At 42.6% G+C, this 27,563-nt stretch overlaps 1 protein-coding gene across 3 annotated transcripts in view; it reads right to left on the bottom strand.

Annotated features, from left to right (window-relative positions):
- The window catches only part of cacna2d2a (calcium channel, voltage-dependent, alpha 2/delta subunit 2a), a 573,469-nt gene that overhangs the window by 228,470 nt on the left and 317,436 nt on the right, over positions 1-27,563 (bottom strand). For all 3 annotated transcript variants that reach the window (XM_034166295.1, XM_034166292.1, XM_034166294.1), the window contains exon 4: positions 22,782-22,841. In XM_034166295.1, the coding sequence (XP_034022186.1) occupies positions 22,782-22,841 (60 nt within the window). The remainder of the gene's footprint in view (positions 1-22,781; positions 22,842-27,563) is intronic.

Here is a 27,563-nt window from a genome sequence, read left to right as displayed (position 1 = left end):
CCAAAGAGGAATGAGCAAAACTGCCCAAAGATAGGTGCACCAATCTTGTGGCATCATATTCAAGAAGACTTGAAGCTGTAATTGCTGCCAAAGGTGCATCAACAAAATACTGAGCAAAGGGTGTGAATACTTACGTACTCATGATTTTTTAGTTTGTTATTTTTAATAAATTTGCAAAAATCTAAAAACTTTTCTCACATTGTCAGTACAGGGTACTGTGTGTAGAATTTTGAGGACAAAAATTTATTTAATTCATTTCGGAATAAGGCTGTAACATAACAAAATGTGGAAAAAGTGAAGTGCTGTAAATACTTTCCAGATGCACTGTATCTGGATTTCACTGAAAAGGATTGTTGCATTGAGAAATAGTGATGTCTGAAAGAAAACCAGACCTAAAGTGTGACAGTGTAACATTTGGGTCCCCGGCGTTGGACCCAAATGTTACACTGTTGGGCAAATGAACTACAGATCCAAACAAACTTATTGCGGAATTAGACTTAGGACTGATTTCATGACACTGATCTGACTACAAGGGCCTGGACAAAAACTTTAAATGGCATTTCGTTGGCCATGTCTTGAAATGGTTAAATTAAAATCTGCAGAGGGGCTTGCTGGATTTCTCGGATTATTGATTTCCATCTCCTCTGAGGCAGGGGATCGATCGGTGAGATTTCGTCATGGGGGATACTTTCTTATCCAACCCCCTGACTCACATGAATGATCACAGTTTGCCGAATTCCTACTGAAAGTTTAAAGGTGGTATAAATGGAATTTTAATACAGTAACCAATAACTACTTTCTATGTAAAGACTGAGTGGCAGAATGGCATCCTGATGAACCAAATGTCCTTCTGTGTGTGTTATAATTGGACAGTTTTTTGTTTGTCATTTTTATAGCTAGACCGTCTGTGCACACAAAGAAGAATAAGTCATTGAAAGCATGACCGCGCACACGCACACACACGCACACACACACACACCTTCAACTGCTCAGTCCAATTAAGGGGTGCGGGGAAGTGCAAGGCAGGGTACACCCTAGACAGGATGCCAGTCTGTCACAGGGCCACAAACAGACAAACAAACACAGTCACACCCACTCGCACACCTATGGACAATTTAAAGATTCCAATCCACCTAACCTGCATGTCTTTGGATGTGGGAGGAAACCGGAGCAGCCGGAGGAAACCCACGCAAACAAGGGGAGAACATCCAAACTCCACACAGAAAGGCCACAGGCGGGAATGGAACCCATGACCTTCTCGCTGTGAGGCAACAGTGCTAACCACTAAGCCATCGTGCTGCCCAGCATGACTACATTTCATGAAAAAAAGATGATAACAGGACAAGTTGTCATGTCTGCAAAATGGCAATGTCAAGTAAGGGTGGAAACAATATGCTGAAACATCTTTCAACGTAAGGGCCCCTTCACACATAGTGCGAATTTGGTCGAAGTGCGCATGAAGCAGGAATCGTATGCAAAAGGTGTAAATTCGTAGCTGCTTTGAACACCTCATACACCTGTTGTTACAATTATTTGCGCACACAAGCGGCTGAAAGACAGTGTGCACTGCGCAAGCCCATCGAACCCTCTTGCAGGTGTCGGGTAAATTCCAGCCGATACACACAAACCTCTAACACCGCTCGTTTGGCACTTAGAAAATGTGTGGCCATTCGTACATTCGTACTATTATCAGACAGACAATCACTGTCGAGCTGGATGTGAAATTTGTCTAAGTGTCCCACGATTGTGGAGTTGTCAAGTGCACATGACATGCCAGAGTGTCGGCTCCTCCCTCAACACGTGTGCGTGTGTCGCGCGGTCCCCTTGTTCCCCGCCCGACACGTGTATGCGTGTGGTTCGTGCACCTCCCACAGGCAAGTCGCCTCTCAGCTGATCACAGAGTGACACCTTAGTCAACTCTGGTCCTGGACATCAGAGCTGCAGAACACGCACTGTGTTTTGACGGAAACGCACGTGTGTGTGCTTGCTGTCCTCACATCGAAATTCATAAAAACATATTGCTTCTGCAACAGGCTGGAGAGCGCGCACATTGACAGGCTTTTCCAGCTGGACCGGACCGTCAGTTCATGTGGACGTGCAGCAGGCAATCTGAACATCACATCTATATGACAGGACAGTGAGCGGCGCACCGCAGGACCATATGACAGGTCAACAGTACGACAAATATCCCACTTTCAGTCATGTATCAGCAGAAATACGCTGTACCAAACGCTGTTTGGTCAGTAATCACAGCGCTTTTTTTTAGAAAATATGTTTATCTACTTGTTGATTTTAGCCATTTCACACTCCTGTTATGAAACAGTGATTGCGGTGGAGTGGTAAAGTTTCTGTCTGGTAATCAGTGTGTGGGTTCAAATTCTGTGAGTGCCATTTTTTTTAAAATTTAACCAGGGTTATTTAACTGTGGGGTTCTGTATTGCGTCCCCTTTTATGTATTATTTATAATCAACCCAGTGATATCCACTAATTAAACAGCTGGTTTTTATTTTATTTTCCTCCACATCAGCAGCTTGATGTAGTGCAGCTCGTCCCACAGTGTGAGCAGCTGCAGCAGCTTGCACTGTGTTCCTGGTTGAAAGACAACGCCAAGTGCAGGAACCGTCACACCGGGATCGTGCACGCAATGTTTTGTAGTGTGCTAATTCAAATTGTTTCGTGCTGTTTTGCCATAATTTAACAAAATTGGCACTATGTTTGAAGGGGCCCTAACGTGGGTTTCACCAGGCACATTAAGTACATGATGCTCTGCGTAAATACTTTACATTGAGAGTACCACCACTAACCGAGTAGCTCATCTGTAACGGACCGGAAATATCCTGCATTATTTTTCTTGAACTAAGAAAGCCTAAATGAAAATGAATGCTATACAAATATCCTTCCATTATCTCTTTTTTTAGATGTTGACAGAGACACTGTTGCTAGCAGTATTACCTCTCCGGTTAGCGAGAGGTGAAGTCGCTACTTGCTAGCTAAACCCCTTTACACTCACTGCCCAGGCAGTGAATAACAGGTTAACACTTGATCCCTGCCTCTGAAACCAGATTTAAAAGGACAATTTAATATCTGAATTGAAGAATGTTTCAAAGGCAGCCATTGCAGCGGGTACTTCACCACGTACACGTTACCACATACTACTGATTCAGTGACTATTGTTAAGCGATAACTAAAATGAGTTTCACATTTATTAACAATGAAATTAAATAAAAATAACACCAAATGCTTTATGATGAAACTTTGTTTTACTGATGACTGGGATTTTCAACCTGTGTAGATGTACCTGTTTCCTCAAAGAACAATTGGGTCAAGAATCAATAAGAGAAAAAGAAATAAGAAAAAGAAGAAGAGCCTTCAAGACAAAGAACTGGATCAATAAGCAGAATCAATAATGGCACTGATATCTATAAAATCTTACCAATTCCCATCCCTGGTGACCGCCCACTTACAGTTCATTGTACATTTAAGGTGTCGGACAATAGCAACTTTCCCCCACCGAAGAAACCAAATTCGGAAGCTAAAACGACCTAAAACAATTGGACTTCAAACGACAAAGCTTCTGGTGTCCCAGATGGAGAGCGATACAGTCTACTAAAGAGCTCCAACTGGCATTCCTTCTCGAAGGATAGATGGGAGAGTTGGGGAGGAGTGGCCGAAGGAAAGCTGGTGTTTTGGGCTGAGATGCTGGTGATAGTTGAGTTACTGGCACTAAATCATTTAGTGCATCTTTAATGACATAGCTGAACATTTTTCTTTGCAATGTTTTCATCTTTGCTTTTCTCATTACCTGCTTGCGCACTTCAGTGCTTTCTCCATCCAATGTCATCTTAGACATCCACTTCAGAGTAGAACATCAGAAATTTTCAAGAGGCCCCTCTTCAAGCACCAGAGAGAAAATAAGCGTGAGAATGACCAGAAGGACAAGCAGAGAGACAAGAGTCAAAGAAGGAATAAAAAAAAGAGTGAAAAATCATTTCTACTGTGGAAAGTACCACTTAAACAAATGAGAATGGTTCCACAATCAAAAAAGCTGAAGTTACTAAACTGTTAGGGCACTACAGCAATCACTGGCTGATCAAAACGGTAAGGTGAGAGTGGTGGGACGAGGGGGTTTCAGTATGTGTTGCATAATAGCCTGATCAATGGCCTGATTAAACGGAAAAGCTAAGACACCAGCTGTAAATATAATTCATTCCCTTGCATTCTTTTTATTGTCAAGTGAGCTGATGTTAGAAGAAAGTGTGCTAGTGCCCATGTTCAATGCACATCAGTACCAAGTAAGAGATAACTGGGTCCACTTTCTACATAAGATACATTTGGTAGGCAGGAAACTTGGCTAAACTGTATAATGCATTGGATATTCTCTCCATACAGCCATTCTCTATTCCTCTTCCTTCCAGTGGTGAGAAGATGGAAGTCCATCCCGTGGCTCAGGATTCAGTGATAACACTGTTTATGAGTTCCATTACGTGCTTGGCAGGCTGCAAGCAGAGTGTCTCAGCCTCACAGCCATAGAAAACGAAGAAAGACACTCACCATGAAAATGGGTGCAGTTTATTTGTGATTATACAATGTGGTTATGCTTATCTGTGCAGTTTTAAAGGGCTCACACAACCAGTGGAACTTCTTTGAGTTGTGGTTCTTATGGTGCTGGCACAAGACAAGTTCAGTATTAGCAACACAATACCCCATAATGCAAAGTAAAGCGCAATATTTCAAAGTGAACTTTGATTCTAAGGAAGTTTCATAATGCTGTTAATACATTAGATCATTGTTTTATGGATGTGTACAGTGCGTGCTAACACTTTGGTTTGACTGTGGCATTGTGAGGCTCATTACATGTTATGAATGTGTTAAGGCTACCCATGTATTTTACTTATTCAAAGTATCAAAGTTTGAGGAAAAGACCAAAAAAAAAGTTCATATCTGTAGCAGCTGCAGTGATCATGGTATTTTTTGACAGCCACATCATATGGTTTGACCACAGACTGTATGGGTCTGATGGGTTTAAAACAGTCCAACATGGCAACGATAGAACAGAGCCATGGGGAATCTGTTGCTGTAGGGCATTGTATTGAGCTTTGCCTCCTGGTACTGTATTCTCTTTTGTATCACTTGCACTGGGAGGGAACATCAGGTATGACATTTTGGCCATATGGCACATTTCTTACGGTAGGATCCGTCATCCTGGCACTTCAGTGTTGAGGAACACAGCAGATGGAGAAGGCCATGGAGACATCAACATTTCACCTGTCTGTGACAGATAGATGGGGATGGACTGGTTGTCTGTCTGGATGTGAACCATCCAGGACTCATTATAGTTCTATAGTGCTGTGGATGTGACAAAATAGGGCACGAGTGAATCCTTCCAGACTTGACCTGACTTGTTACTTGATATACTAAGAGTGTTCTTCAAACAAGACCAGTGTGTGCCTCTTAATTATTATATATAGGTTCAACAACATTTCTAAAATGGAAAAAAAAAAGATATAAAATCAAGATGCATCTTTCTGTCTGTCTTTTTCACCAGATTTCAACCTGTCCATGACAGTCATAACACTAATGTACTATTCTGTGACTAATGAAGCTGGGAGCTATGAGGGCTAGACAGAGTGTAATCACAATCATTCTCACTCCTTTCCCTGAAAGGCCAATTATCTCAAATAGAGGCATTATGAAAGAAATCCAACTTGGTCAAGTGAACAAACCTTTGTAATTCTTGCAGTTGGCACACTTAAGGTCATGATGTATTTTCAAGGAGACTTACTGAAACTTTAAGGCCTCATGTCCATATGGCATTTTCTTTTCGTGTTTTATCCTGGGTTCCAGCATCTATTCATTTTTTTGTAATTGCTCAAAATGAGAATGGAGCACATGCAGTCGTAGACAGCTGTCACCAGAAAAAACAAAACAAAACACCACAACCAGTGTATTTTTTCAGAGAGGACCGCTTTTAAATTAAAATCCCTCGACTTTTCAGAGAGGCGCTGTGACGTTTCTGCAGCAGCACTTCTTCAGGCAAGTGAGAGGAGAGGACAATTTTTTTTTTGCTGATTTGTCACTCAAAATCTATCACACTAGAGACAAAAAAGTGGACAGAGACTTGGGTCTGTGCTCCGGGTGAGTATGTTTTATCACCACACAATATAAAATAGGTGTTTGCCGTTTACTTTTGTAAATGGTAAATGGACTGCATTTATATAGCGCTTTTCCATCTGCATCAGACACTCAAAGCGCTTTACAATAAGGCCTCACATTCACCCTGATGTCAGGGTGCGGCCATTCCAGGCGCTCACTACACACCGAGAACAACTAGGAGATTAACCCTCTGGGGTCCGAGGGCATTTTTTGGACAGTTCACTCGCCTAGCATAAATGTTTTTTTATTGCTGTTAACAGCTCTCCCTGCATCCCACAATCAAATTTTATGTCTCTTTTTTTTTTCAGGACAACCTGTGCTTTCAGAAAATATATGTTTTTGTTGTGTTTTATAAGTGTAATAAAGGTTTACAATCAAAAATAGGCAAGGAAAAATAAAGCGAAAAATAATTTTCCATACACATTTATTCAAAACACACAGCAAACTGTAATAAACAACTGTTTTGACACTTTACAAAGGTAATTTGAGGTCTTATGTGAAAGACTGTACAACAAAAAGGTTCAAACAATAAACACAAATGCACATTTTGAACAATATATACAAAATGGTCTATGTGTTTTGTTGTCCATTGATATGGTAAACAGTGCTTTACGCAGAGAAAGCAACAGAGTTATCCAGTAACATTCACATGCAAACTAGTGGAGCAATCCTGATAGTTACACACTCTTTGTTTGAGCATGTGAGATTGTCATCAGAGGCTCTCCAGCTGCTCCTGCTTTCACTGATCGCTGTGCGTAATGGTGCAGGGCACACTGAGTATGTACTAATAGTATGTACTCATCGGAGCACCCAGGGGGCTATTCAAACGGGCCAACTAGTAACATATCATTCCTGAAAACGATCTTTGGCTTTTCACGTGAGGTAAATCTGCCCTATGATTGGATTTTGGAAAACCATGTGACAGTGAACCAATTCCGATTGGACACTCACATTGCACACGTCAACACACAGCTTCAATGAGGAGTACAAAGATGGCCGATGGCTGGCTTGAAAGTCCGCGGAGTTAACTTTTCAGCAAAAAAAAAAAAAAAAAAAAAAAAGGAAGTTTCTATCTCATATCATTCAAAAGTTATTTATAATTTAGTAACGCTTGGTCTTAGCCGTCGTATACAATGCCGTCGACCCCAGAGGGTTAAGGACATTGCCCAAGGACCCTTAGTGATTTTCCAGTCAAGCTGGGATTTGAACCAAGGATCCTCTGGTCTCAAGCCCAATGTTTAACCACTAGACCATCACCTCCCCTTTGTCATAGGAACCTGTCAATAGGAGCATCCTATTGGCAGAGGGGAGACTATTATCATACCCTACTGGAGGGTGCATGAGTGCCCATTGATTGGCATACATACATACACACACACATACATACATACATAGAGCGATGTCTTGTTCATAGACTGGATAGAAACCGAAAGATCCGCACAACCACAGCGCTCCAATATAACAAAAAGCTTTATTTAATAAGACATAATGTTTCGGGCAACCTGCCCTTCGTCAGACCTGCGGGCAGGTTGCCCGAAACATTATGTCTTATTAAATAAAGCTTTTTGTTGTATTGGAGCGCTGTGGTTGTGTGGATCATTCAGTTTCTATCTTTGGTATGATTTTCTTGGTCTAGCACGCCTTTTTACGTGTTTTGGATGTGCATGTCTTCGTTGCATTACTTGTTCATAGACTGGCACACATTCGTCAGAAATAACAAGGGCCAGTGCAATATGAATATTTTATGTCAGGATTATAAAGGTACAGCATCACATCTGCGTATGCACTGCTTTAGGTATGATAGTAGCTGAGATAGTGAGAGGAGAAGAGAAATATACAGACTTTGTGTTGTCCTATGATGAAAGGCTTGATTGATTAGAGGGTTATGATTGCAGTAAATGGCCTGGAAGATGGCTCTATCTCTGTTTCCCGTTTTCTCTGTCTCTTATACTGTCTTCCCTCAGTCACTTGCTTTCTCACTTACACCTCTTCTTTTCCTCTGTCTCTTGTTGTTCGCCCCCCCCCCCCCCCCACACCCTCCTCCCTGGTTTCATCATGGCAGCCCATCAAGAGAGTGCCTCTCTCTCACCTCTAATGGCACAGCTATTAGCACTAATGCATTTCAAACGTGCAGCAGCTGCCACATCCCAATCTGATGGAAAGTACACGTCTTTTTCCAACCTCCACAATCTCTGTCCTTTCTTTCATCCAATCTTGAGTTTCTGTTCCAATGTGTGGCACTTAATGTCAACTCACTCGTTAGCAAAGTGACACCTGCAAGTGATGGGAGATCAGTGGGTTAAACACAGTTCAGTTTGATGATAATGAAGCTGATAATGTCACGTCAAATATAATATCAGTCTGACAGTGATGCTCAAGGGAAACAATGTGTCATTTTGTCAAAAAAAAAAGAAAAAAGAAAAAATAGTTTGGTTTTGTTGTCAGTTTTGCAATTTTTCTAAAATCCTCAAAGTCACACAAAACTTGCAGATGCCATTTTCTGAAGTGTAACATGATGGATATTTTGTCAATATTTTGAAAATTTGCTCTAAATCAAATTTTGAACATTAATATAGCAGCCAATAACTATTTTCCAATATAAAGACATATTTGTATAAGGGTACTGTGTGCAGAGAATGAAGTAACACACAATCAGAGTTTTAATTAGGCCATTTCTGTTCATTGTTTTCATGGCTGGCGTGACCACACATGCACGTTTAGTTTGTGTGTGTTGCCCTATACCATATTTATAATGTATGCAAAATGGCGGAGAACATAACTAGTAATAATAATACTATAATCATGTTTATATAAACAAACTTCAGTTACTAGTTTTGACCAAAATCAGTCTAAAAACAAAAGGTAAATCTGTCTGGGGAGATTCTAAGTCATCCAGGTCATGGTATCAACCAGGCTGAGTCATGTCAACTGGACTTGATTACTTCCTTGAAGATGCATTGCTCATCAAAACTGCTTGGATACCAGTTAAATCCACTTTCTCAAATGTTGATCATTTGCCATTGGTCTAGAGATGGCTGAAACCAAATAAAACCATGTTCCTATGTGATTTTGAAACAAGCTGCAGCATCTTAAAAATTCATCCCCATGTCCATCAAATTGCTAAACAATAATGTCTAAAACTGGAATTGTGCAATACTTATGGTGTTTCTCCTGACTTCCTGTCATGTTAATTTGTTATGGATGTGGTTGTGTTTTTATCTTGTATCTGTTTGTTTTCCTTTTGTAAAGGCACTTAGCATGAGTCCAAGACAAATTTCCCTGAGGGGACAATAAAGTGTATCGTATCGTAAATACACTATACTTTGCCCTATCATTGGAATGGAACAGTTTAAAACCAAATTATGTTTCATTTAACCAGATTAAAGACAGATGAAAGACATTTCATTGTTACTTTAGAAATGTAACACTAAATTAAACCAATTTTAAAACTATTTAAAAACAGTTTAACTGTTAGAGTGTCCATGGTTTGGAACTCTTCCATACATTCAAAGATAGTTGAAAGCATCAATCAATCAATCAATCAACTTTTTTCTTATATAGCGCCAAATCACAACAAACAGTTGCCCCAAGGCACTCCATATTGCAAGGCAAGGCCATACAATAACCATGAAAAACCCCAACGGTCAAAACGACCCCCTATGAGCAAGCACTTGGCCACAGTGGGAAGGAAAAACTCCCTTTTAACAGGAAGAAACCTCCAGCAGAACCAGGCTCAGGGAGGGGCAGTCTTCTGCTGAGACTGGTTGGGGCTGAGGGAAAGAACCAGGAAAAAGACATGCCGAGAAGGGGGGCAGAGATCGATCACTAATGATTAAATGCAGAGTGATGCATACGGAGCAAAAAAAGAAAGAAACAGTGCATCATGGGAACCCCCCCACAGTCTACGTCTAAAGCAACATAACCAAGGGATGGTCCAGGGTCACCCGATCCAGCCCTAACTATAAGCCTTAGCGAAAAGGAAAGTTTTAAGCCTAATCTTAAAAGTAGAGAGGGTATCTGTCTCCCTGATCTGAATTGGGAGCTGGTTCCACAGGAGAGGAGCCTGAAAGCTGAAGGCTCTGCCTCCCATTCTACTCTTACAAACCCTAGGAACTACAAGTAAGCCCGCAGTCTGAGAGCGAAGCGCTCTAATGGGGTAATATGGTACTACGAGGTCCCTAAGATAAGATGGGACCTGATTATTCAAAACCTTATAAGTAAGAAGAAGAATTTTAAATTCTATTCTAGAATTAACAGGAAGCCAATGAAGAGAGGCCAACACGGGTGAGATATGCTCTCTCCTGCTAGTCCCCGTCAGTACTCTAGCTGCAGCATTCTGAACCAACTGAAGGCTTTTTAGGGAACTTTTAGGACAACCTGATAATAATGAATTACAATAGTCCAGCCTAGAGGAAATAAATGCATGAATTAGTTTTTCAGCATCACTCTGAGACAAGACCTTTCTGATTTTAGAGATATTGCGTAAATGAAAAAAGGCAGTCCTACATATTTGTTTAATATGCGCTTTGAATGACATATCCTGATCAAAAATAACTCCAAGATTTCTCACAGTATTACCAGAGATCAGGGAAATGCCATCCAGAGTAACGATCTGGTTAGACACCATGCTTCTAAGATTTGTGGGGCCAAGTACAATAACTTCAGTTTTATCTGAGTTTAAAAGTAGGAAATTAGAGGTCATCCATGTCTTTATGTCTGTAAGACAATCCTGCAGTTTAGCTAATTGGTGTGTATCCTCTGGCTTCATGGATAGATAAAGCTGGGTATCATCTGCGTAACAATGAAAATTTAAGCAATACCGTCTAATAATACTGCCCAAGGGAAGCATGTATAAAGTGAATAAAATTGGTCCTAGCACAGAACCTTGTGGAACTCCATAATTAACTTTAGTCTGTGAAGAAGATTCCCCATTTACATGAACAAACTGTAATCTATTAGACAAATATGATTCAAACCACCGCAGCGCAGTGCCTTTAATACCTATGACATGCTCTAATCTCTGTAATAAAATTTTATGGTCAACAGTATCAAAAGCAGCACTGAGGTCCAACAGAACAAGCACAGAGATAAGTCCACTGTCCGAAGCCATAAGAAGATCATTTGTAACCTTCACTAATGCTGTTTCTGTACTATGATGAATTCTAAAACCTGACTGAAACTCTTCAAATAGACCATTCCTCTGCAGGTGATCAGTTAGCTGTTTTACAACTACCCTCTCAAGAATCTTTGAGAGAAAAGGAAGGTTGGAGATTGGCCTATAATTAGCTAAGATAGCTGGGTCAAGTGATGGCTTTTTAAGTAATGGTTTAATTACTGCCACCTTAAAGGCCTGTGGTACATAACCAACTAACAAAGATAGATTGATCATATTTAAGATTGAAGCATTAAATAATGGTAGGACTTCCTTGAGCAGCCTGGCAGGAATGGGGTCTAATAAGCATGTTGATGGTTTGGATGAAGTAACTAATGAAAATAACTCAGATAGAACAATCGGAGAGAAAGAGTCTAACCAAATACCGGCATCACTGAAAGCAGCCAAAGATAACGATACATCTTTGGGATGGTTATGAGTAATTTTTTCTCTAATAGTCAAAATTTTGTTAGCAAAGAAAGTCATGAAGTCATCACTAGTTAAAGTTAATGGAATACTCAGCTCAATAGAGCTCTGACTCTTTGTCAGCCTGGCTACAGTGCTGAAAAGAAACCTGGGGTTGTTCTTATTTTCTTCAATTAGTGATGAGTAGAAAGATGTCCTAGCTTCACGGAGGGCTTTCTTATAGAGCAACAAACTCTTTTTCCAGGCTAAGTGAAGATCTTCTAAATTAGTGAGACGCCATTTCCTCTCCAACTTACGGGTTATCTGCTTTAAGCTACGAGTTTGTGAGTTATACCACGGAGTCAGACACTTCTGATTCAAAGCTCTCTTTTTCAGAGGAGCTACAGCATCCAAAGTTGTCTTCAATGAGGATGTAAAACTATTGACGAGATACTCTAGCTCCCTTACAGAGTTTAGGTAGCTACTCTGCTCTGTGTTGGTATATGACATTAGAGAACATAAAGAAGGAATCATATCCTTAAACCTAGTTACTGCGCTTTCTGAAAGACTTCTAGTGTAATGAAACTTATTCCCCACTGCAGGGTAGTCCATCAGGGTAAATGTAAATGTTATTAAAAAATGATCAGACAGAAGGGAGTTTTCAGGGAATACTGTTAAGTCTTCTATTTCCATACCATAAGTCAGAACAAGATCTAAAATCTGATTAAAGTGGTGGGTGGACTAATTTACTTTTTGAGCAAAGCCGATAGAGTCTAATAATAGATTAAATGCAGTGTTGAGGCTGTCATTCTCAGCATCTGTGTGGATGTTAAAATCGCCCACTATAATTATCTTATCTGAGCTAAGCACTAAGTCAGACAAAAGGTCTGAAAATTCACAGAGAAACTCACAGTAACGACCAGGTGGACGATAGATAATAACAAATAAAACTGTTTTTTGGGACTTCCAATTTGGATGGACAAGACTAAGAGACAAGCTTTCAAATGAATTAAAGCTCTGTCTAGGTTTTTGATTAATTAATAAGCTGGAATGGAAGATTGCTGCTAATCCTCCGCCCCGGCCCGTGCTACGAGCATTCTGACAGTTAGTGTGACTCGGGGGTGTTGACTCATTTAAACTAACATATTCATCCTGCTGTAACCAAGTTTCTGTTAGGCAGAATAAATCAATACGTTGATCAATTATTATATCATTTATAAACAGGGACTTAGAAGAAAGAGACCTAATGTTTAATAGACCACATTTAACTGTTTTAGTCTGTGGTGCAATTGAAGGTGCTATATTATTTTTTCTTTTTGAATTTTTATGCTTAAATAGATTTTTGCTAGTTATTGGTGGTCTGGGAGCAGGCACCGTCTCTACGGGGATGGGGTAATAAGGGGATGGCAGGGGGAGAGAAGCTGCAGAGAGGTGTATAAGACCACAGCTCTGCCTCCTGGTCCCAACGCTAGACAGTCACAGTTTGGAGGATCCCAAAAAATTGGCCAGATTTCTAGAAATGAGAGCTGCTCCCTCTAAAGTGGGATGGATGCCGTCTCTCCTAACAAGACCAGGTTTTCCCCAGAAGCTTTGCCAATTATCAATGAAGCCCACCTCATTGGGCAGAAAGCACCGCATGGCAGAAAGCATGGCATCAGCTTCCACTGCTATGCTGATGACAGCCAGCTATATGTCCCCCTAAAGAAAAATGATGCCTCTTCTCTTCAGCCCCTTTTGTCCTGTCTTAAGGATGTTAAAGCCTGGATGGCATTGAATTTTCTTCATTTTAATGAAAAGAAAACGGAGGTGATTGTTTCTGGCCCTAGCAGCTCCTGTTCTTCCTCACCTGTCAATCTGGGGCCTTTGTCAGCCTTTTCGAAATCTACTGTCACAAACTTGGGTTTTAAGATGGACAACGATTTTAAACTGGACCACCAAATCAGTGCAGTAGTCAGATCAAGTTTCTTTCACTTAAGGCAGCTTGCTAAGGTTAAGCCTTTTCTTGCACATAAGCACTTTGAAACAGCAATCCATGCTTTTATTACCTCCCGGCTGGATTACTGTAATGCACTTTATTATGGAATTAGCCAGTCCTCCCTTGCACGTCTCCAGCTAGTTCAGAATGCTGCTGCCCGTCTGCTAACTGGTGCACGTAAGAGGGAGCACATTACACCTATCCTGGCCTCCCTCCACTGGCTGCCTGTGCATTTTAGAATTCATTTTAAAATTCTTTTGTTTTTAAATCTTTAAATGGCCTTGCCCCACCCTACCTCTCTGAGCTGCTTCATTGTTACGCCCCTGCTCGCCACCTCCGGTCAGCTGATCAGCTCCTCCTGGAGGTGTTGAGGTGCAAGCGTATTGTAGTGCTCTCAACACTGACGGCATAATTCACTTTCTTATAAGTGTTCTGTTATGTGCTATGTTGTGATTCATGTAATAGTAGCGGTCCCTTTAAGAGTTCGGGTGACGTGTTCTGTTTCCGGTTTTTCTGTTGGCGTGCGGCGCCATGTTTGTAGTCTGTTAATAAATGCGACTAAAAGAGTCTTAATGTGAGAAGCTTCGGCTTGTCTTTTCGCCGAAAGACAACTTCTACACTGGTGACCCCGAAGTTTGTTTACTGGACGTATCCAGATCGCCATGACCGCCAACGCTGTGTCTCTCAAGCTCCCCGAATTCTGGGAATCTTCTGCTTCAGCCTGGTTCGCTCAGACCGAGGCACAGTTTGCCTTGTGTCAGATCACCGCTAACGAAACTAAATACTACTACGTGGTATCTGCCCTCGGAAGTTCTACAGCATCGAGAGTGGTGAGCCTTCTTAAACGTCCTCCTCTGCCGGAAAAGTATGAAACTCTGAAGGAATACTTACTTCAAACATTCGAACTGTCTGACGCTGAGAGGGCCAATAGGCTTTTCTCTCTTCATGGGCTCGGTGACAGCAAGCCCTCAGAGCTAATGGACAGAATGCTCGACCTGCTTGGCGACAACAAGCCAGATTTCCTTTTCCTCCACCTTTTCCTACGCCAACTGCCTGCTCATGTGAGAGCTGCTTTGGCCAACACTGCCAGCACTGATTGCAGAGCACTGGCTGTTGAGGCTGACAAGTGTTTCCTGGCGAGTTAGCAGCCCTGCGCAGCCGCCCTCCTCCCTGCTGGTGCTGTATCAGAGGTACCGGATGATCATATGCTCATTGCAGCAGCAGCCCGCGTCTGCAGCAGTCTTCAGGTGTGTGCTTCTACCATGCCAGGTTTGGCCGCAAGGCCAAACGATGCCGCTCTCCATGCAGCTTCAGTGGAGTGGGAAACGCCAAGGCCGGCGCTCAGTAGTGGCTGTGAGCGTCGGCCATGCCGGCAGGCTGCTCTTCATCCACGACTCCGTCTCCGGCCGACGTTTCCTCTGCGACACAGGGGCACAGCGGAGTCTACTGCCTGCTTCACAGGTGGACATGGTAGCTGACACCCACGGCCCCCCCATGGAAGCCGCCAATGGCAGCCTCATCCGTACGTACGGCACAAGGCATGTTGAACTGTGTTTTGGGGGCCAACGCTTTGGCTGGGACTTTGTGATTGCCAAAGTAGCCGTTCCCCTCTTAGGGTCAGATTTTTAGTGTGCATATGGACTGTTGGTGGACGTTAAAAATCAGCGCTTGATCGACGCCGTCACTTTCTGTTCGTATGCATGCGCAATCAGCGACTCTGATGCACTGCACCTCTCCAGCCTGCTCTCTGTCACGGACAGTTTCCAGCGTCTGCTCGCCGAGTTCCCAGCACTCACGCAGCCCACCTTCTCCTCTTCCACAGCCAAGCACGGTGTCGAGCATAACATTGACACCACTGGCCCACCCGTATACGCCTGCGCTCGACGCCTCGAGCCGAACAAGCTTGCCGTGGCCAAGACAGAGTTCGAGTCCATGGAGCACCTGGGGATTGTTCGTCGCTCCAACAGTCCTTGGGCCTCCCCCCTACACCTCGTCCCCAAGCCGGGGGAGGGCTGGCGTCCTTGCGGGGACTACCGACGGCTCAACGACACGACAACGCCTGACCGCTACCCAGTGCTGCACATACAGGATTTTTCAGCTCACCTGGCTGGTAAGGTCATTTTTTCGAAGGTGGACCTGATCAGAGGATACCATCAAGTGCCCGTACACCCTCTCGACATCCCAAAAACAGCTGTAATCACGCTGTTTGGTTTGTTTGAGTTCCTGCACACCCCGTTTGGGCTCAAGAATGCTGCTCAAACTTTCCAGCGGCTCATGGACTCTGTGTTATGGGATCTGCCTTTCGTGTTTGTGTACCTTGACGACATCCTGGTGGCCAGTTCATCACCTTCAGAGCACCTTTTGCACCTTCGCACTCTGTTCGAGCGACTTACCGAGCACGGGCTCATCATCAATTCAGCCAAGTGCGAGTTCGACCTGTCCACCATAGACTTTCTGGGGCACAGAGTCACAAAGGACGGGGTCATTCCTCTTCCATCAAAAGTGGAGGCCATCACCACTTTCCCACGCCCAGTCACTGTCAAAGCCTTACAGGAGTTCCTAGGCATGGTTAACTTCTACCACCGTTTTCTCCCCAGGGCCGCCCAAATCATGCAACCCTTGTACGAGGCTCTGAAAGGCGGCAAGCCTAAGCACACTGTGGGCTGGAGCCCGGAAAGAGACAAGGCTTTTGCGGACGCTAAGACAGCCGTGGCTAAGGCCGCCATGTTGGCCCATCCCGCCTCCTCCGCCCCAATAGCACTTACCACAGACGCCTCAGACTACGCGGTCGGTGAGGTTTACGAGCAGTGGGTGGGTAATGCCTGGCAGCCTCTCGCCTTTTTCAACAGGCAGTTGCGTCCCAGTGAACAGAAGTATAGCACCTTCGATCGGGAGCTACTTGGGGTGTACCTCGCCATCTGACACTTTCGTTCACTTTTGGAGGGACGCCAGTTCACCTTTTTTGTGGACCACAAGCCTCTGATGTTCGCCTTGTCCAAAGTCACTCAGCCATGGTCGGGCAGGCAACAGCGGCAGCTGACTTACATTTCGGAGTTCACAACGGACATTGCACACCTTTCTGGAAAGCACAACCATGTCGCAGATTGCCTCTCCCGCGCTGTTGCGGGGGCGGTCCACCTCGGCCTGGACTATGGCAGCATGGCAGCAGAGCAGGCCACAGACCCGGACGTGCAGGCTTGCCGTTCACCCGTTACTGGGCTGCAGCTGCAGGATGTGGCATTCGGCGACGCTGGCACCACTCTGCTTTGCGACGTCTCCATGGGCTCTCCTAGGCCTGTTGTGCCTGCGAAGTGGAGGCGACCTGTTTTTGACGCCATCCATGGCCTCTCACACCCTGGAACCAAAGCCTCACAACGGCTGGTCGCAGCCAAGTTTGTGTGGCTTAAAAAGGACGTGAGGGACTGGGCGAACACCTGTGTGGAGTGCCAACGTGCCAAAGTACACCGCCACACCAAAGCGCCACTGGAACAGTTTCAAGTGCCAGAACAACATTTCGACCACGTCAACACCAACCTAGTTGGCCCACGTCCACCCTCGCAGGGTTACACTCATGTGCTCACTATGGTCGGCAAGACCACACGGTGGGCAGAGACTGTTCCACTGTCATCTATAACATCGGCTGATATGGCATGGGCATTTATTGGCACCTGTGTGTCCCGTTTTGGCACCCCATCAGACATTTCCTTGGACCGGGGCGTTCAGTTTACCTCTGAACTTTGGAACGCTGTCGCAGGAAGCGTGGGAGTTAAACTCCACCGCACCACGGCCTACCACCCCCAGAGTAATGGCCTTTGTGAATGTTTTCACAGGTCAATGAAAGCCTCCCTGCGTGCTAGCCTGAAGGACAGTTCCTGCGCTGACAAGCTCCCATGGGTCATGCTGGGCATCAGGACAGCACCGAAGGAAGACCTTCAGGCCTCGTTCGCAAAGCTGGTCTATGGTCAGCCACTACGGGTCCCCGGGGATTTCATCCCTAACACCATGACCCCTTGGTCAGCCACATTCCAGCGCTCCAGGCTGTTTACTCCACTTCCTACTTCCTGTCACGGTTTGCCGAACTTTCACATACCCAGTAGCCTACAGTCTGCTGGCTATGTTTTCATTCGAGCAGATGGTCACCGCGGACCTCTCCGTCCGCCTTACGAGGGCCCTTTCCATGTTGTGGAAACTGGGGACAAGCACTTTGTGGTAGACATTGGGGGCAAACCGGAGTGTATATCTGTGGACCACCTTAAGCCAGCTCACCTAGATCTGGCCACGCCAGCTGAGTTGGCGCAACCCCCAAAACGAGGACGGCCTCTGACTAGGCCCCCTTTTCCTGTTCCTCCTGCCCCTCGGCCATGCCGCAGAGGAGCCCTGCAGACAGCCACTGAGGGGGCGGTTCCGCCTTCTCCCATACGGCGGAGCCGCACTGGACGTTTGATTCGCCCCCCATGCCGTTGATACATTTTTTTTTCTTTTTTTTTCTTTCAGGTGTCCTGTTAAAGTGAATTCTGGGGGGGCATGTGTAGTGCTCTCAACACTGACGGCATAATTCACTTTCTTATAAGTGTTCTGTTATGTGCTATGTTGTGATTCATGTAATAGTAGCGGTCCCTTTAAGAGTTCGGGTGACGTGTTCTGTTTCCGGTTTTTCTGTTGGCGCGCGGCACCATGTTTGTAGTCTGTTAATAAACGCGACTAAAAGAGTCTTAATGTGAGAAGTTTCGGCTCGTCTTTTCGCCAAAAGACAACTTCTACAGTATGCTCAGAGGGGACTGAGCTTTTTCTGTTGTGGCTCCAAAGATGTGGAACAAGTTACCGCTCCACATCAGGCAGGCCTTTTCACTTTTTTTTTTGGGGGGGGGGGGGGGGGGGGCTTGTTGGTTTGTTACCTTTTATATGTCCCCTTGTGTACAGCACTTTGTTTCAGCTGCAGCTGTTTTTTAAAAAGTGCTTTATAAATAAAGTTGATTTGATTTGATTTGATAGTTGACAGTTCACAATCTGACATTTTCTTGACAGGGTTTTTTGCACAAAAATAATTTAAACCTGAATTTTAAACTGAAATGGCTCACCTATTCCTATAGCCATTGTTAATTATAGCATAAGACAGATTTGAATGTTTGTGACATGGTCAATTATGGTGATCGTTTCTGTTCTGAAATACAGTAGTGTTCAGAATAATAGTAGTGCTATGTGACTAAAATGATTAATCCAGGTTTTGAGTATATTTCTTATTGTTACATGGGAAACAAGGTACCAGTAGATTCAGTAGATTCTCACAAATCCAACAAGACCAAGCATTCATGATATACACACTCTTAAGGCTATGAAATTGGGCTATTAGTAAAAAAGAGTAGAAAAGGGGGTGTTCACAATAATAGTAGCATCTGCTGTTGACGCTATAAACTCAAAACTATTATGTTCAAACTGCTTTTTTAGCAATTCTGTGAATCACTACTAGTATTTAGTTGTATAAACACAGTTTTTCATGATTTCTTCACATCTGCGAGGCATTAATTTTGTTGGTTTGGAACCAAGATTTTGCTTGTTTACTAGTGTGCTTGGGGTCACTGTCTTGTTGAAACACCCATTTCAAGGGCATGTCCTCTTCAGCATAAGGCAACATGACCTCTTCAAGTATTTTGACATATTCAAACTGATCCATGATACCTGGTATGCGATATATAGGCCCAACACCATAGTAGGAGAAACATGCCCATAGCATAATGCTTGCACCACCATGCTTCACTGTCTTCACTGTGAAGTGTGGCTTGAATTCAGAGTTTGGGGGTCATCTCACAAACTGTCTGCGGCCCTTGGACCCAAAAAGAACAATTTTACTCTCATCAGTCCACAAAATATTCCTCCATTTCTCTTTAGGCCAGTTGATGTGTTCTTTGGCAAATTGTAACCTCTTCTGCACATGTCTTTTATTTAACAGAGGGACTTTGCGGGGGATTCTTGCAAATAAATTAGCTTCACACAGGCGTCTAACTGTCACAGCACTTACAGGTAACTCCAGACTGTCTTTGATCATCCTGGAGCTGATCAATGGGTGAGCCTTTGCCATTCTGGTTATTCTTCTATTCATTTTGATGGTTGTTTTCCGTTTTCTTCCACGCATCTGTTTTTTTTTTGTCCATTTTAAAGCATTGGAGATCATTGTAGATGAACAGCCTATAATTTTTTGCACCTGCATATAAGTTTTCCCCTCTCCAATCAACTTTTTAATCAAACTACGCTGTTATTCTGAACAATGTCTTGAACGTCCCATTTTCCTCAGGCTTTCAAAGAGAAAAGCATGTTCAACAGGTGCTGGCTTCATCCTTAAATAGGGGACACCTAATTCACACCTGTTTGTTCCACAAAATTGACGACTCACTGACTGAATGCCACACTACTATTATTGTGAACACCCCCTTTTCTACTTTTTTTTTTACTAATAGCCCAATTTCATAGCCTTAAGAGTGTGCATATCATGAATGCTTGGTCTTGTTGGATTTGTGAGAATCTACTGAATCTACTGGTACCTTGTTTCCCATGTAACAATAAGAAATATACTCAAAACCTGGATTAATCTTTTTAGTCATAGCACTACTATTATTCTGAACACTACTGTACATGTCACTCAACACAAATCCATAAATCAATCATTTGCGACTATGACATGAAAAATCTAATGCTGTGTTGTAGTACGTGAATTACTTTAAAACATACCTCAACTTATCTTTTCAAGTTCAATCAAAGTAAAATTTTAAGGTAGCTTGAACTCTAATTTTTTAAAGTTAAAGAATCTCTTTCTTAGATGTGCAGACTGTCATGGTGGAATGACGCTTGACCTTGAGAAATCAGCAGCAATCCACATCCAGCACATTAATGTGTATTTCACACACCATTTCATTCCAATGGACTTAAAACCCAGAACAATCATCATAACGGTTGTTGCAATCAACATTCTGACATCCATAATGTCCTGCAGTCAGGATGGTCATATCAAGCAACTGGCTCTGCAGCTACACCAGGAAACAGACTGTATCTATATGTGTGTGTGTGTGTGTGTGTGTGTGTGTGTGTGTGTGTGTGTGTGTGTGTGTGTGTGTGTGTGTGTGTGTGTGTGTGTGTGTGTGTGTGTGTGTGTGAGTGTGTGAGAGAGAGAGAGAGAGAGAGAGAGAAGGATGAGGGAGAACGACCGAGGTCTTCCCATTGCTACAGGAACAGCTGTGATGGCAGACGCTGTGAGGAACAAGCGTGTCATTGACTTTTTATGATGTCACTAGTTTGGCAAGGCGAGCAGATGGGCTCGACCAGGTACCGAACCTGCCGTTAATAAACACATACAAATAAATACCGCCGCAAAAAGTAACCTCAAGATGCTTTTTTTTGTGACTCACACCAGAACTCCCGACCCCCCAGCACACAAACACACACAGTTGAATTCTATCAAAATATACCGTCTCTCATGCATAAACACTTTTTATTCTCATTTGACATACTGCTCCACCTGCTAGTTTAAGATGCCGTGCGTTTCTCCTAATATGCCCAAAGAGCATGCAGCCCTAATCTAATTAGAGTGTCAGTCAGCAGAGTGTTCACCCAAAGAGAAATTAGGAAAGCACAAAATCTAGAAATGGGGGGGGCTAAATCTTGCAAGCATGTGGTATATCTATCCTTTTGGCTCCTGCAATCCTCTCCCTCCGCCTCTGTGAAAGGTTTTTAAATGGTTTCTCAGTCACCCCTGCTGAGATTCATTACCTGGCCTAATTATAAAGGCAAATGAAATCAGCTCCAATACATTATTAATAGACGAGTACCATTAGGATTCATTTGCAGCATTTCCAACAATATGATATGTTCGTAGTGTTTTTATGGCTGATTAAAGACACATACAGACAGGAAGAAGAGGAAGAAGGCGTGTGAAGATGATGGAGGTGGAGCGCATCAGAGTGGAAATGAGGCCAGAGCCTGGACAAATGGAGAAAAAAAAGTGAATGCAGAAAAAAGATAGCGAGGAAACAGAGGTAATGAGGGTTTGGGATTAAGGAGTGGTGGTGGTGTTTCCACTTAAGGCGGTATTGATGCCATATTGGATGCAGCTACTTAAAGACAGGTGTGTTGTGCGCAGTCACTGTGACCCAGGCTCCTCTGCCTGAGTGACTACACATCCGATTGAGGTGCACTGGATCTAAAGAAAGATGGACAGAAGCATCAACCCCCTTGGGCTGATGATGAAGGGACATCCGCACTGCAGCTCCCTCCATCGGACCAGCAAGAAGAGAGGGCGGGGAGCAGCCCAGACACCTAAAGAATACCGCTTGAAAGTGTAAGCAACCATGAATAAAAATGGACTTTGTAGAAAAGTAGGGCTCATAATTATTAGTTTTTAAATCAGTTAAAGCCTTTTCTCAAATATCCCTCAGGAAGAGCTGGGTTAAAAATCCATTTGTGGGAAGTGTACCATGACAGGGATCTCGTCTCCCTGGAGACAGAGGATGTGACAGCAGGGAATGTGCAATGTGTGTAACTGTGGAATAAGGCAATACAAATATATAATTGTGTGCTTGTATGTGTGTGTGTGTGTGTGTGTACACATCAGTATGAAAGCATGTTTGTGAAGCATGTGAATGTTTGCAAATGTGAGAGTCACTGAAGCAAAAAAGGTTCACATACGCAAAGACACAAACACATAAACCACGCACAATAATACCGTTTCTCCTTTGTGTTTTTTTTTTAGATTTCAGTAAATCTGACATTTTAAAGGTCAGCTAGAAAAGAATGCAGTGTTCAACAAACAGGATGAAAGCATCCCAAAGTCAGTGGCTACTGTGTATATGCGTGCATATAAGACCATGTCTATGTTTATCACCTGCATTAAAATGATAAATCATTATTTTGTCTCTGTGATGCTGATCACATTGTCATTAAAAGTTACAGGGTAACATGTGGGGGAAAGAGCACTAATGTGAAAAAACTGGACCACAGAGAAAAATGTGCTGCTGGAGGGAAGAGACTTCAGATGTCTGGAGAAGAACACAGGAAAAAAAGAAGACAGCATTTTAAGAATCAGGGAGAAGAGCAGGTGTCCTACTTTACCTTCACCCAGTCTTGCCAGACGTGCTCCTTCTGAAGCAACTCCGCCTCTTTGGCCAATTTCTGCAAGGAAACACAATTGGCAATCTGAGTGTCAGAGGTCAATGGGACAGTCTGGGTGTATGTCAGACATAGAGACACACAGACAGACAGACAGACAGACAGACAGACAGACAGGTGGTGGTCTTGTTTCTTATGAAAGACATCACTTCTGAAAATTATGGACAATTCAGGAGAAAGAGCCACAGTCCAACCAGCATGATTCTGGACATGTGTAGTCCTTATATTGATATAGTTTCATTTTTTAAAAAAATGTGACAAAAGCATATAATTTGGCACTCTTACAACAATAAATGAATGAATAAACAAATAGACATTTTGCCATCATAAAATTTCAATATGTTGCCCAAAACTGCAACAGCTGTTTATGGATCAGTTTTGTTATCAACAATGAATATAACAGGATACTGAGGTCATGATTGGTTGAAAGTTTTTTGTTTTTTAAGTTTATGTAGTTCTTGGGAACTACCATTTTTGTAATACATAAAGTGATTTATATATATATATATATATATATATATATATATATATATATATATATATATATATATATATATATATATATATATATATATATATATCAAGATGGCTGCGATTTTTCAAGATGACCCTCATGACTTCATTGTTTATGCGCAATTATCACAATTAAGAATCACAACAATCATTGGACTAGAGACAGGGTACACCCTGGACAGGCCACCAGTCTATCGCAGAGCCACATACAAACAGATTCATACACCTACGGTCAATTTAAAGATTCTAATTCACCTAACATACATGTCTTTGGAAGTGGGAGGAAGCTGGAGCATCGGGAGAGAACATGGAAACTCCACACAGAAAGGAGCAGGTTGGAAGCAAATCTGTGACCTTCTCAATGTGAGGCAACAGTGCTAACCACTAAGCCACTGTGCTACCCTCTATGACTGGCATGAAAAATGTAATGACAAAAAAGTTGCATAGACTAGTCTGATATGGATGATCTGGGTGTGAAATCCTACATTTGTTATACTGGCCATGGCTGACTGCTTGAGAGGAATGGTGGTCAATCCTACACTGTGAGACAGAAGGAAGCTTCTGCACAATTCTGATGTTCCAAAATCAAATCATTTAAAAATAAATGTGATTTGAATCCCAAGATCATCTATAACAAACTAGTCTACACAGTTTTATTGCAGTTACAGTTTTCATACTGGTGATGGCCTACATCTTGAAAACTGGCGGTCATCCTGAATTTTCAATATCCTCTTTTTACGGAATGTCTTTGGCTAGAAATATACTAAATGATATGCTTTGATCACTAAATGCATAATTATTATGGTTATATGCACCACTGTTAAAGGGTGTTAAGGGTCCTTCTAATTTCACAAAACTGAGAAAATTTAGTTTCTATCGAAATTCAAGCATTGTAATGTAGGTTTATTTTTGTAAAATGTTGCAAAATTACAGCTCATTTTACTGAAGAGGATATATTTATTTGGAGGGGGGGAATTCCATAGTGGATACTGTCCTGTCTTTCATCACTGTCATGCAGACTAACTACAGGAGGAAGCGTGCGCATATGTGAGGTTTCGAGATGACCTGTGACCCATTTTATGTTAACATCCGTGAGATTTCTTGTAAATTACTTCCAAATCCGCCAAATGTTGGTCATAGCATTTAAGCCCTTCAATTTCTCCCCCTCAGGGGGTGAAATTATAAATTGTTTCCAGACTGCATGAATTTTGATCGTATTGGCAATATCATATTATGAATCTAAATGCTAAGCAATAAAATTATAGTGGTGCCAAAGAAAATTCTTTTTATGACTTAAATCTTTAAAAACCCAATGGAACTATACCTTTAAACTCACACTACAGTGACAAACAAATTATTCAAACTGTTATCTTGTGCCCATGTTAGACTTGCACAGTTAGTGCTGGGGGAATAAGTGTTGTAATATTTCAAATAAATCATTAAACATTTGGGTATTCTTACCATTTTTACTGCGCTGAAAACTACAGCATGCATGAATTCTATTCCATGTACTTAAGGGAATACTTTCTATTTAAGCCCAGTCACACAACCATAGCAGGTCACAATGCATATACAGACTGCCTTCATTGGCTGGAGGTTTGTGTTTGGATGTCATCTGACAAAATCATGATTTATTGTCTAAAAGTGCCACATCTGCAGTCTCCAGAGGTTTAATTTGTTCATTATTGATCGCCAGCCCAACAATGTTGTTGACAGGCATGAGGAAAAGCCCTACAAATTGGTATCCACCAATAAGTCTTTGTTTTTTAATGTTTGCTTTTTATAGTTAGTTGTCCTTGCTTCATCCTACCACTTTCAAAATGGTCCCATCACATTAGTAGTAATCTTGTGACTGAGTGTTACTTGTACTGTGCTTTAAAGTGCAGCACAAACAAAAACTGATTGATACTAACATTTAGATCGTCACAGTGTCACATCTGACAAACAGTGTGTGTGTGTACGTCATTCTGGTGGACGTTGTTCCTCAGCTTGTTCAACAATCCTGACTGTAAGAAATGTGTCTCTGCTTGTTGAGGAGAAGAAGTTACAGAGTTTTGAACATGGCCACTTTGCAGTCAGTGATGGGAAAGGATGAGTGATGGAGAATATTTTATGCCCATTGAAAAGATCCTCGATCACTTAACACAGAAAGATGCCGTGAAAAGAAACAAACAAACCAACTACACAGTGTTTTACGTTTTAGCTACAGACACCCAGAACTTCACCTACAGTCAGGTCCTTAACTAGTTGGACAGTGACAAATGAAATAACCAATCGAAGTGTGCTTGTAGTGCAGACTGTCAGCTTTAATTCAAGTGATTTAACAAATCATTTTAACAATCATTTCTGTTACAGCAGCTTTCTTTTTGCACAAGTCAGAGGATGGATTCATAAACATCTCCAAGTCACTGAATATGTCTTAGAGTTCATTTACATTAATCATTAAGAAATATAACTCCATGGTAAATCTGTCTGGAGAAGGCAGTTCTCAAAAACTAAGGAATCGTGCAAGAAGGAGACTAGTGAGGGAAGCTGCACTCAGGCAACAGTGAAGGACTTATGGGCTTCTGTGGCTGGAGAAACTGTGGTATACCAGCTATACAGCTTCATGGTTTAATGTCACAAGGTAAAGAAAAGGCTGGGTCTTTGCCCTGTTGCCAACTGAAAAAATCTGTATTGATTATTATTATTATACGAGGTCTATTAGAAAAGTATCCGACCATATTATTTTTTTCAAAAACTATATGGATTTGAATCACGTGTGATTACATCAGACAAGCTTGAACCCTCGTGGGCATGCGAGAGTTTTTTCATGCCTGTCGGTTACGTCATTCGCCTGTGGGCAGTCTTTGAGTGAGGAGTGGCCCACCCTCTCGTCGATTTTTTTCATTGTTTAGGAATGACTCAGAGACTGCTGCTTTGTTTGATCAAAATTTTTTCAAAAACTGTAAGGCACAACTGAGTGGACACCATTTGATAAATTCAGCTGGTTTTCGGTAAAAATTTTAACGGCTGATGAGAGATTTTGGTGTGTAAGTGTCGCTTTAAGGACGACCCACGGCGCCTGACGGCGATCTGCGCTCCGAGGCGGTGTCGTCTCGCTGTTTCAAGCTGAAAACTTCCACATTTCAGGCTCTGTTCACCCAGGTCGTCGTCAGAGAACAGAGAAGTTTCAGAAGAAGTCGGCATCAGGAGTTTATGCGGACATTCCACTGTTAAAGGAGATTTTGTAATGAAAGAACGTGCGGGCAGATTCGCCGAGTCGGTTCCGTGACGCCGCCGCAAATCCGTCTGCGCCGCAACAGGAAAATGCCGACTTCTTCTGAAACTTCTCTGTTCTCTGACAACGACCTGGGTGAACAGAGCCATAAATTAGGATGTTTTCAGCTCGAAACAGCCAGACAGATGCCACCTCCGACCGCGCCGATCCGCTGTGCGAGCTGTCCTTAAAGTGAAAGAAACTCCACAATCTCTCATCAGCCGTTAAACTTTTCACCGAGAACCAGCTGAATTTCTCGAATAGTGTCCACTCGGATATCCCTCACAAGTCATGAAAAAATTTTGATAAAGCAACGCGCGCCGTCTCCAGCAGCGTCTCAGACAAAGGATTTCAGCCGAGAGGGTTGGACGAGGGCTGGACCAGTGCTCACTCAAAGCCTGCCCACAGGCGGATGACGTCACCGACACCCATGAAAAAACTCACGCATGCGCACGAGGGTTCAAGCATGTCTGGTGTAATCGCACGTGATTCAAATCCATATAGTTTTTTTTTTTTATAAAACTGCCGGTTAGTTTTCTAACAAACCTCGTATATGTCCACTTTAGATCATGAATATTATGGATAAACACAGAGTTGATGAACTTTTCTCTGTGATCAACTTTCAGGCCATGTTAACAGAATGTTTTCTTTAGATAAATTGTATAACATTTTTTATCTGATGGCTCCAACACCGTCATCAATCCCTGAACTGTGATCCTAAGGTTCTGGCTGACCTTTACAACAAAGATTTATTAATTTCTGGGTGTCAATATGGGCCTCCTTCTTCAATAATATAAAGCCTGTATGGTCTCAAGCTTCTTATATTTTTGAACAACATACAATACAGTTGCTTGTAGTACCATTAATATTTTATAGATACAGTAGAAATATGCCAATTATTGATCCAGCTTTTATTAGGAATCCCATCCAATTTTGGAATAATCTACAATTGT

This window comes from Thalassophryne amazonica, chromosome 3 (assembly GCF_902500255.1).
Source record: "Thalassophryne amazonica chromosome 3, fThaAma1.1, whole genome shotgun sequence".
Taxonomy (NCBI): domain Eukaryota; kingdom Metazoa; phylum Chordata; class Actinopteri; order Batrachoidiformes; family Batrachoididae; genus Thalassophryne; species Thalassophryne amazonica.
This window is presented reverse-complemented; position numbering and strand designations above follow the sequence as displayed.